We start from the raw sequence: 11,140 nt of genomic DNA, 5'->3' as shown, positions 1-11,140 counted from the left end.
TTCGGACAAGCTTTGTTCAAACTGGTGTAGTCTACACACATCCTCCATTTCCCATTTTTCTTCTTGACTAACATGGGGTTAGCTAACCACTCTGGGTGGGACACTTCCCTAATGAACCTGGCCACCAAGAGTTTCTGTATCTCCTCACTGATGGCCCTACGCTTTTCCTCATCAAAGCGGCGCAGGCGTTGCCTCGCCGGTCTAGATCCAGCCTGGATGTCTAGGGCGTGCTTGGCGACCTCCCTCGGTATGCCTAGCATGTCCAAGGGACTCCATGCAAATATGTCGGCGTTTGCACAGAGAAAGTCAACGAGCACGGCTTCCTATTTGATATTGAGGGTGGCGCTGATCCTCAGCGCCTGGTCATCGGGGCAGGCGGGGTCGACCGGGATGAGTTTGATGGCTTCCGTGGGCTCGAATGCCCCCATACGATGCTTGGAGTCAGGTGCCTCACCACTAAGTTGGTCGAGGTGGGTGATGAGGGTCTCAGCCTCCACAAGAGCCTTGGCGTACTCGATGCACTCAACGTCGCAGTCGTATGCATGTTCATACATGGACTCAATCACGATGACACCGCTAGGGCCTGACATCTTGAGCTTGAGGTAGGTATAGTTGGGTACTGCCATGAACTTGACATAGCATGGCTGCCCTAGGATGGCGTGGTAGGCTCCCCTAAACCCGACTACCTTGAAGGTAAGGATTTCCTTATGGTAGTTGGAGGGAGTACCGAAGCAGACAGGAAGGTCAATGCGCCTGATGGGTCACATGCGCTTCCCTGGTACGATGCCATGGAAGGGGGCAACGCCGCCTTGGAGCCTCGACTGGTCGATCTCCAAGAGCTCTAGGGTACTGACGTAGAGGATGTTGAGGCCGCTGCCTCCGTCCATCAACACCTTGGAGAGTCGGGTGTTGCCGATGATCGGGTCAACGACCAGTGGGTACTACCCAGGATTCGGAACATGGTCAGGGTGGTCATCTCAATCGAAGGTGATTGCCTCCTGAGACCAGTCAAGGTACTGGGGGGTGGCCACCTTGATCGAGAAGACTTCTCGGCGTTCTCTCTTGCGCTGCCACACCATAAGGCACGCCAAGGGTCCATCGAAGATCATGAAGGCATTGCGTACCTCGGGGAACCCGTCGTCCTTGTCTTCATCGCGGTCGCCGGCGCCCTTCTGCTTGGCGTCATCATTGGGGAGCCCAAGCCTGGCATAGTAATGCCGCAGCATGGTGCAATCCTCGAGAGCGTGCTTGACCGGGCCCTGGTGGTAAGGGCAGGGTTTCTTGAGCATGTTGTCGAAGGGCCTAGGGCCTTTGAAGCCTCGAGGGTTCTTGCGTTCTGCGGTAGCGACTAGATTAGCCTCCAGGACCTCCTACTTCCCTAGGTGCCCCTTTTTCTTTCTCTTGGGGAGGTGGGAGGCTGAGGCCTCAGGGGCCTCGTCCCTGCGCTTACCCTTGGTGTCGCTGTCAAGGAAAATGGCTCCAATAGCCTCTTCACCCGAGGCGAAGCTGGTGGCGATGTCGAGGAGTGCGGCAGCAGAGCTCGACACGTTCTGCCCTAACTCTCGAACCAGGTCTCGGTAGGTAGTGCCAGAGAGGAAAGCCTGGACGATCTCTAAGTCGCTGACGCTGGGCAACTCGGTGCACTGCTTGGAGAAGCACCGGTTGAAGTCTCGGAGAGACTCGTCCAGCTTCTAGCGGCAGCTCTTAAGATCCCAGGAGTTCCCAGGGCGCACATATGTGCCCTAGAAGTTCCCGACAAAGATCCTAACCAAGTCACGCCAGTCGTGGATTTGTGAGGGAGGAAGGTGCTCGAGCCAGGCTCGCACCGAGTCTGACAAGAGCAAGGGGAGGTTACGGATGATGAGCAGGTCATCGTCCACGCCACCTAGCTAGCAGGCCAGACGGCAATCGGCAAGCCAAAGTTCAGGGTTGGTCTCGTCGCTGTACTTCACGAGATTGGCTGGTTGCTGAAACTAGGCGAGGAAAAGAGCAGCGCGGATGGCCCTGCTAAAGACCCGAGGGCCTGGCGGTTCAGGGGAAGGACTGCAATCCTCCCCGCTGTCGTAGCAATCGCCTCGGTGTGGGTGGTATCCCCGAGCGGGCCCCTCGTTGTCATGGTGTCGTCGCCTGCTGACCACCTCATGGTCTCCCTGTACCTCATGTCGATTGCCGAGGTGGTCCAGAAGCATAGGGACCCTGTGGGCTATCGGTGCCCGGTTCGGCTCGGGATGAGCCGGGGCCTCCCTGTCCTATCGAGGTGGTGCCGTGGGCAGGTTCGAGGCACCCTCATGCTGTCGGGAGGCGGAACTCTTGGCCTGCTGAACCGTGGCGGTCTCTAGGAGATCCCAGAGCTCGCCACGGACCCGCCGCCCCTCCGTGGTAGAAGGCTCGGGCATTGCGCGGACCAGCATTGCCACAGCCGTGATGTTCTGGCTAGCGCGATTGAAGACTGGGGGTTGCTCACTCCCTTCGTCGTCATGGATGCGATGATGCACATCACGGGCCCTCCGTCGGGCTCCCCTACCTTCGCCGTGACCTCGCTGTTCTTGTTCGAGAGAGTCTCAAAGCTGCTGCAGAAGGAGTTGGTCTTATTCGACCTTGGCCTAGAGCTCACGGAGCTGTTCTAGGTCTGGGCGCTGAGGTCATGCAAGAGCGATGTTCTCATTTCGTGCGGCCGACAGGACATTGCGTGGGGGCGTGGCGGCGCCCGTACCTAGGCGAAGCGGGGAATGGCTACCTGCCCCCTCGTCCTCTTCGCCCGCCCTTAACATCCTGAGACCGACGTGAAAACATTCGCGAGTGGTGTCGTAAGTGTCTTCGTTGTCGGAGTCAGAGTAGCCGAAGCAGTAGTTGCTTGCGGCCAAGAACTGGTGCAAAGCCCTAGGGTCGTGGAGTCTGGAGAAATCCACTCCGGGCCATGCCTCATCCTCATCCGAGGAGTCGGCGTGGGTGCTTAGGTCAAGGCCGAAGCGCTAGCGGCGCTCTGAGGGATCCTCGTGAGCGGCAGTGTAAGCGTAGGCGTAAGAGGCGGCGGCATTTCTCAACCCGAAGGGGTATGGGGATGGTGCCATCTCCAGACTCTGCTCCGCCGGGATCGGCTCCTCAGGGAGTGGTGGGGCGGAGCTTGATGACTGGGCATCGCCGTGTGCCACCGGTGATTTTCCTTTGTCCAAGCTCAGGCTAGACAGGTCCCTAGCCAGGGACCCTATGCCAACAGCTGGTCGTAGGACATCGGCGGTGAGCGGCATGTCACCCTAGATTCGCGCATCGTCGGGGTGGTCATGCTCGCGTTGTGCCTGGCGAGTGTGGCGAGAGCGGCCGCTTGGGCACCGCTTGTGCCTGGGCTGCCGATGCGTGACTTCATCATCGGTTGGTGGGGCTCGAGGAGTGAGGAGTACCATGTTGTACTCATGCCCTAGAGACATGAACTCTAGGCTCCCGAACCAAACCACCATGCCGAGATGCAATGGTCGTACGGGGTCTGCCATCCGGAACTTGCTGGGATGACAAAACTAACACGCAGAGGCCCCTACCTGGCGCGCCAACTATCGGTGTTTCAGACCGGGGGGTCCTCAACCAACTAGTGAATTTGAACTACGTGCTCCCGATTCTGGATGGTGATGCAAAGAGACACAAGGTTTATACTGGTTTAGGCAATCGATGCCCTACGTCCAGTCTGAGAGATCGATCTTGCATTCCTTGCACCGAAGTGCTCGTAGTAGGGGGTTACAAGCTAAGGGAGAGAGGGAGCTAGTCCTAGGTCTTGGTAGGGTGTTGTGAGGGCCGTCTGAGACGTTGCTCTCAGGCGGCTGGGATGTGCGCGTGTGTGTGCGTTACTAGGTGCTCTCCTTCGTCCTCCCTTAAAATGACCCAAGTCCTCTCCTTTTATAACCTGAAGGGAGGACAAGGATGGTACATGAGCTAACTATACGGTGTCATGTGAATAGAGGCGGCGTGTCTGGACCCTATAGCCTGTTCTTGTGGTGGCGTGGTCGTCGGAGTGGTCCGTCCTTGGAGCACTAGGGCGGCATGGTCGTCCCATCCGATGCTGTGCGTCGTGGGAGCCCCGAGACTGCCTCGGAGTGGGTGCGGTGGTGAACGTGCAAGCCACTATGGACAGACTGTGTGTGAGGCCGAGACTTGGTCGGTGCCGAGGCTGCACCGCAGTGGAGGGGTCTCGACAGGCACGAACCCCAAGATAGCCGAGACCTTGGTGTATAGTGCCGAGGTCTCAAGTGGGCGGCTGATTGTGGGCACAGCGTTAGGACACAGTGGCCGGTAGTCCCTGCCGTACCCTGTCCTAGCCGGTATGGCGCCGATCATGGACACAGCGTTAGGACACAGTGGCCGGTAATCCCCGCCGTGCCCTGTCCCGGCCGGTATGGCGCTGATGCGACCTCGGGTCCCGTCGGCCATTCTGTGGCGTTGAGCCATCGTCCGGCTGAGATTGCGGGAGTGGTTGAAGCATTAATGAGACATGACACGCTATCTGGAGGGTCGGTCGAGGCGAGGGGCGACGGGCTGCGGACGAGCCGGGCTTGAGCGACACGGAGAATGAGGCCTCGTGCGAGATGGAGATTGAATTCCTTGCCGAGGCCTGCCGCGAGAGGCCTCACATGATACGAAGAATGCACCCCCTACCGAGGCTTGCCATGGTGAGCCTCACATGAGGTGGAATTCGCGTCAGGGTGCCAAGACCTTCTGCGTGAGGCTCGAGGTGAGGCGGAGGGCCTGGTGGGCTCGGTCGTTGCGGGTGAGGGGCCCACGGCTTACCTTCTAGCTTTACTTTTTTATGGGACTTTAGCGACCCTTTTGATTATTCGCTCGGGGTACCCCGTTCTAAGGTACCTGACATGATGATCACTTAAAGTTGAGGATCACTTGTGGAACCATCGTCTTGCATGATTGATACTATGTATAGATACCACTTGTAGGAAGTGAATACCATTTGAAAGAATCTTCTAGTATGGAACCACTTGTTTGATTTATCAATAAAGACCATTTCTTGAACATTTGCTATCTTCATGAGTACCACTTATATGATATCACTTGTGAGTTGATCTAGACATTATTTGTGAATTCTTGATGAAATACTTGAGTCTAGATACCATTTGAAACAAACGAACTAGATATATATTTGCATTGTTGTCTTGTACTTGTACTCTTATCACTATCATGAGCTTCTATGATTGACTTGAACTAAATTGATTTGCCTGAGCTTTCAAGTCCAGTTTGAACCAATGACAAGCTTCTTCACACCTCTTGTAAGGGTTATCTTGCCAATGTTGTACTTGTCACTTATTAGCAATCTAAATTAGATCAAGTACTTGGGATCACTAGCTCATAAACAAATTCATATACTAACCACTAGATCATGTAATCATTCAAACAATAGTGGTAGGCTATGAATTTAAACATTTCATTTGTTATGCATGATCCTATGAAGCATGTACTATATGCACTAACCGTATACTAGTAAGGGATGAAATGATCATGCACATTACAATGATACCTTTGCTATGTTGGAGTAGAGGATAGTCACATAGATTCTAATTCATTACTCCAATAGCAATGTGAAGTCCAATTATAAGCTTGGTAAAGACCAATAGATATCATATTGAATTTTATTCTTCACCCATATGAAATGAATACCACTTATGATCAAGTGCACTTTCTTGTTGTGGTTGACTTGCTTATCTTTTGATCTTTGCTTGCATGAGAGTATCAATTTAAGAATACCACTTGAAATATCATGATTAGCTCTCTTTTTGGTGTTGCATGCTTTTCTTGATCAACCCTTTTGATTGCTTCAACTAAGCATCTCAAATGTTCCTCGGATCACCACTTCCATGTTAGCCTTCCAAGTACCACACTTGGTTTACTTACACATGGGTGGCAAGCCCCTACACTAGGGAGAAGTGACCTCTCTCCAAGAATCATTCTTGATACCCACTTGAAATGACTTAATTGATTGATCCAAGTGATATACTTAACTTGGTGAGTAACCTTGATTCCTTTTTTAAGTCATTTTTTCTTTCTTCTTGTTTAAGTCCTTTTATTTCTACCAAATGATTTACAATAGTCACTAGAACTTAACCTTCAACCTTATTTTGAGTTTGATCTTGATCTTCCAATTTGAGTACCAAATATATGCAAAGTACACTCCACAATCAAATAGCCTTGTACTCTTTACTTGTCATGCTTTTAGATCATCTCAAAACCAAACTTGGGTACCTCAAACACTTGTAAACATGTTTCCAACTTGAGGACCTTTCAATCAAAGTGACTCTAGATTAATCCAACATTTGTCACTTTTCTGATAGATTTTGTACCCTTCAAAGAAATAAGCATATCTCCCAAAGTACAAATCCAAATACCACAAAATTTGGTGGGGATGTTCTTTATTAAGTTGTCTAGCAGCTATAAAAATTTGAGCTTCATTTGACTTCTAGATTGCTGCCATATTTCAATTCTGCACTATAGCTGACAAGAATCACTCCAAAATCGAAGCATTTCTTATCCAATTTTCATGAAATTTCTACAACATCTTATACCATAAGTCTAGAGCATGTACACCAATTTTTATGCTAATCCAATAAGTTTTGATCACTCAAACATGGCTAAGATCACAGCTAGCTTAGATTCTCAGTTATAGGACGGATTTCAACAATTGAGCTATACTTCATCAAGTATGAATCAAACTTGAAACTAACTTGTTTGAATACTTCCATAAGATATATATCCATTCAAATCACTTACTAAATGTCATCTCATGAATTTATCCAACCCAAATCAATCCAAACTTAACTACTAATCAATTATCCATTCAATCATCTCATAGCAAGCAACATTGCATATTTATTCAATTCAATCAACTCATATGCACCCAAATGAAATGATCAATAAGAGATATACCTTGGTTAGCTCATGATCATCCAACTAGCAAGCTTCCACTCAATTATTTGCAAGTCATCAAATATATCCAATGAATCACCAACAACTTGAAATTGACACTTGTATATTATAGCACATTTGGACTTCACTCAATTTGTCATGGCATTGGGATAATGATGTGCACTAAGCTTCATAACTTGATTCAACATATGATGAACAATGTGAGATCGATTGAATCAAGTCTCCAATGCCGATGGTACCTACAAATAATCATCTACTTTTTGATGGTACGGCATAGCCTTAGTATGAATAGCGAGATGTTTTGCAATTGCAACCAATGAGGTACCATTGCCATCCTTTCTAAGCATATTGTTATCAATAATTGAAATAGGCTTAGAAATGTTACCTAGGGGACATGAATGTGCCATGTGTCCTCTTTCTCGGCATGAGTAGCACTTTCTCTTTGATTGAGCCTTCTCTTCCTTGCTCATGTGGTGCTTCTCATTGCCTTGCCTCTCATGAATTGCTTGAGCCTTCTTCTCAAGTTTGGTAGGACACTTAGAGGCAAAGTGTCCCATATTTCCACACTTGAAGCACTTGATGTGAGCATAATCTTTCTTCTCATCTTCATTCTTGCTCATCATCTTGGCATCTTGAGTTTGCATTAGATGCCTTGCCTTTCCACCCCTTCTTGTTTTCTTCTTCTTTATCATCAAGTCACCACCATCTTCATGGTTGATCTTGATTTGAACTTGGGGTGTCTTCTCTTGCTCAACTTGTGGCTTTGGTTGAGGCTTCACTTGTTGCTTCACCAATTGCTTGGTTGGGCACATTGAGGTAAGATGATCCCAAGTGCGGCACTTGAAGCACTTCACATGCCTTAGCCTCTCTTCTTCTTTCTTCAACTTGAGCTTTTGTTCATTGGGGCAACCATTTGCAAGATGTCTCACTTCATGGCACTTGAAGCACATGAAATGAGAGAGCTTCTCTTGTTCATGCTTCTTCATCTCTCTTTCATATCTTCTCTTGCCCCATCTTTTGCCCTTGATCTTGCTCTTGTTGAAGCCAATGCCACTTATGTCATTGCGGCTTTCTTGATGATTGACTTTGCTAGTCTTGAAGTTGACTCTACTCTTGTCACCAAAGTTTCTTTGAGTCTTCAACATATGCTCAAAGGTGACTTAAGAGTTGTAGCACCTCTCTAACTTGTTGCTAAATTTCTTCACTTGTTCATTTAGCTCATTGTTCTCCTTCAAAAGGTTAGTCTCACAAGACATAGAAGTAGAACAAGCATCTAATTGTGAAGAGCATGGCATATCTAATAAATCATCATAAGAGGTGGATACATACTTCTTGCCTACATCACAAGGGTTAGCAACAATATGTGATTGATTAATTGGCCCATGTGATGAGCTCTCATTATTTTTAAGTTTCTTTGTAAATATTTTAATGAGAGAAGCATGTTGTTCTAATAATTCATCATGAGATGCAAGTAGTGTCTCATGATTCAATTTAAGCTCATCATGTGAAGATTTATAAGCATCAAGTAAGTTTTTATATTCTTCACAAGAGTTCTTTAGAAATGAGTTTTCATTTTCTAATTTCAATATTTTAGCTTTCTCATTTTCTAACGACATGGTCATGCTAGCAAGTCTACTACAAGCTCATCATATGAATCAACATGATCAACCACATTATTATTTGATACCTTAGTGTCATCTTGTGACATGAGACAATGTGGTGTGGTTAGAGAGCATGTAGTAGCATCTTCATCATGGCTTGAGCATAAACCATCATTACTATCAAGTGTGCATGGGGTAGCATCATCACTTGCAACACTTGTGGCATCATCATCAACCTTGTCAAGTGAACTTGTAGTAGATTGATCATTATCATCATCACTTGACCATGAGGTGGAGCAATCTTCCACAATCACCAAATTGTGGTTATGCTCAACACACTCATGTGCCTCCTTCTTTGGTTCATCCTCCTTCTTGAATTTACTATCATCCCATGTGGAGGAGTCACCGTAAAAGGCTTGGAGTGCTAGCCACATATCATGAGCACTCTCCAAGTCCCACACACGTCTAAAAATATCATCATGTATAGCCCACATTAGATAATAAAGAGCACGATGATCAAGTTGTAAGCAATCCTCTTGCGCTTAGGTGAGGTTATCCTTATCCAAGGCATCACGAGAAAAACCAACAACAATGATCCACCATGCCTTAGGACCCAATTCGTGGAAATGATCAAGCATATGACGTTTCCACCATGCATAGTGTGTGCTATAAAAAATGTGTGAGTCACAAACAACTTCTAGCCCAAAGTTCGCCATCCTCTCAGGTCAGTGAAGACCACAAATGAGAGATCGAGCTCCGATACCACTTGAAGGGTCGAGATGGTGGACTAGAGGGGGGTGAATAGTCCTTTCTAAAAATAATTGCGTCGGCTAACCGAAACAAGTGCGGAATTAAGACTATTGGTCTAGCCAAGACTACACCCCTCTATCTATGTTCTCTAGCACCTTCTGAAGATACTAATCAAGCAACAAAGGTGCTGGGCTAGCTAGAGCTCACCTAACTAATTCTAGGAGCAAGGTCACACAAACCTATGCCTCTAGTACTTTAAGCAACAAGGGAGCTCCTACACATGCTAGTAAGCAAAAGCACAAAGCCAACTAAGCTCACTATCAATGCTCAATAACAAGGCAACCAATGCCAAATTAGAGAGCGCAAATACTTAGCTACATAAACTAAGCAATGTGACTAACAAGGTTGCACAAACCAAATTAGCCACGCACGGGAGCTACTTCTATGCTACACAAGCAAGAAGGTAACTAGTAAGCTACACAAACTAACTAATTACAAGAGCAACAACACAAGTTTAATGTATATGAAAATAATCGCAAGCTTGTGTAACGGGGATGCAAACCAACGGGAAGAACAAGGTTGACACGATGATTTTTCTCCCGACGTTCATGTGTTTGCCAACATGCTAGTCCCCGTTGTGTCGACCGCTCACTTGGTGGTTCAGCGGCAAATTGCATCACCCACCAAGCCCGCACATCAGGCGCCGCAAGAACCTACCCCGAAAGTGAGGGTAGCTCAACGACATGCTTTACTAAAGTTGCTCTTTGCGGCTTCCACGGGGCGAGCACAATGCCCCTCACAAAGCACTTCTCTGGAGCGCCGCACAAGCTTCTTGCGGGCTTTGACGGAGACCACCACCAAGCCATCTAGGAGTTGGCAACCTCTAAGAGTAACAAGCACCACCGGCTTGCAACTCGATCACCTAGTGCCACTCGATGCAACCTCACGATGCAATCACATTAGAATCGCTCACTCACACAATCGGATGATCACTATCAAGTATGTATGAGATGGAGGGCTCCTAAGCACTCTCAAGCATGGACACAAAGTCACCCAAGGTGCTCAACACCAGCCATGGCCGAAGACCACTTCTATTTATAGCCCCATGGGCTAAACTAGCCGTTACCCCTTCACTGGGCGTTTTTTGGGTCGATCGGACGCAGCACCGGACGCACCGATCGTGCATACCGGACGTGTCCGGTCGCTATACTGGACATGTCCGGTAGCTGCCAGACCACCACATGTCCAACTATTGCCTCCAATGGCTCTCTGACATGATGATCGGACGCATAGTACCGAAACAACCAGATGCTCAGCCGCTGCGTTCAGTCGAGTCCAGTAAGCCCCCAGGGTCGACCGGACATGACTATTAGAAGCTGACCGGACGCTGAGCCTCAGCGTTCAGTTGAGTATAGTAAGCACCCATGGATGACCGGACACGTCCGGTCACATCGGACCGGACGCAGCCAGCGTTCGATCAATTGTTCCACCGAACACCGATTTTGCTAATTCACACCGGACGCGTCCGGTGTGGTGACCGAACGCGTCCAGTCGCTGAGTACATCGCCAAATACTGGACATGTTCGGTCACCATACCAGATGCGTTCGATCACTCTGTAACTAGCGCGACTAACTCCTTTTCAACTCTTTCTTCTTCACCCTTGCTCAAATGCGCCAACCACCAAGTGTATCACCTTGTGCACATGTGTTGGCATATTTTCACAAACATTTTCAAGGGTGTTAGCCACTCAACTTGCCACGCCACTTGATCCTAGCGACGATGCAAAGTTAGATCACTCGAGTGGCACTTAGATGACCGATATGCAAACAAGTTTGCCCCTCTTGATAGTATGGCCATCTATCCTAAACCCGGT

General features: G+C 48.4%; 1 protein-coding gene across 1 annotated transcript; it reads right to left on the bottom strand.

Moving 5' to 3' along the window:
- Positions 1–323: 323 nt before the first annotated feature.
- Positions 324–626, bottom strand: LOC136460835 (uncharacterized). Its single transcript, XM_066460388.1, has one exon. It carries the CDS (start codon positions 624–626, stop codon positions 324–326), a length of 303 nt encoding a protein of 100 aa, XP_066316485.1.
- Positions 627–11,140: the final 10,514 nt, after the last annotated feature.

The sequence above is a fragment of the Miscanthus floridulus genome, chromosome 6 (assembly GCF_019320115.1).
Source record: "Miscanthus floridulus cultivar M001 chromosome 6, ASM1932011v1, whole genome shotgun sequence".
NCBI lineage: Eukaryota > Viridiplantae > Streptophyta > Magnoliopsida > Poales > Poaceae > Miscanthus > Miscanthus floridulus.
This window is presented reverse-complemented; position numbering and strand designations above follow the sequence as displayed.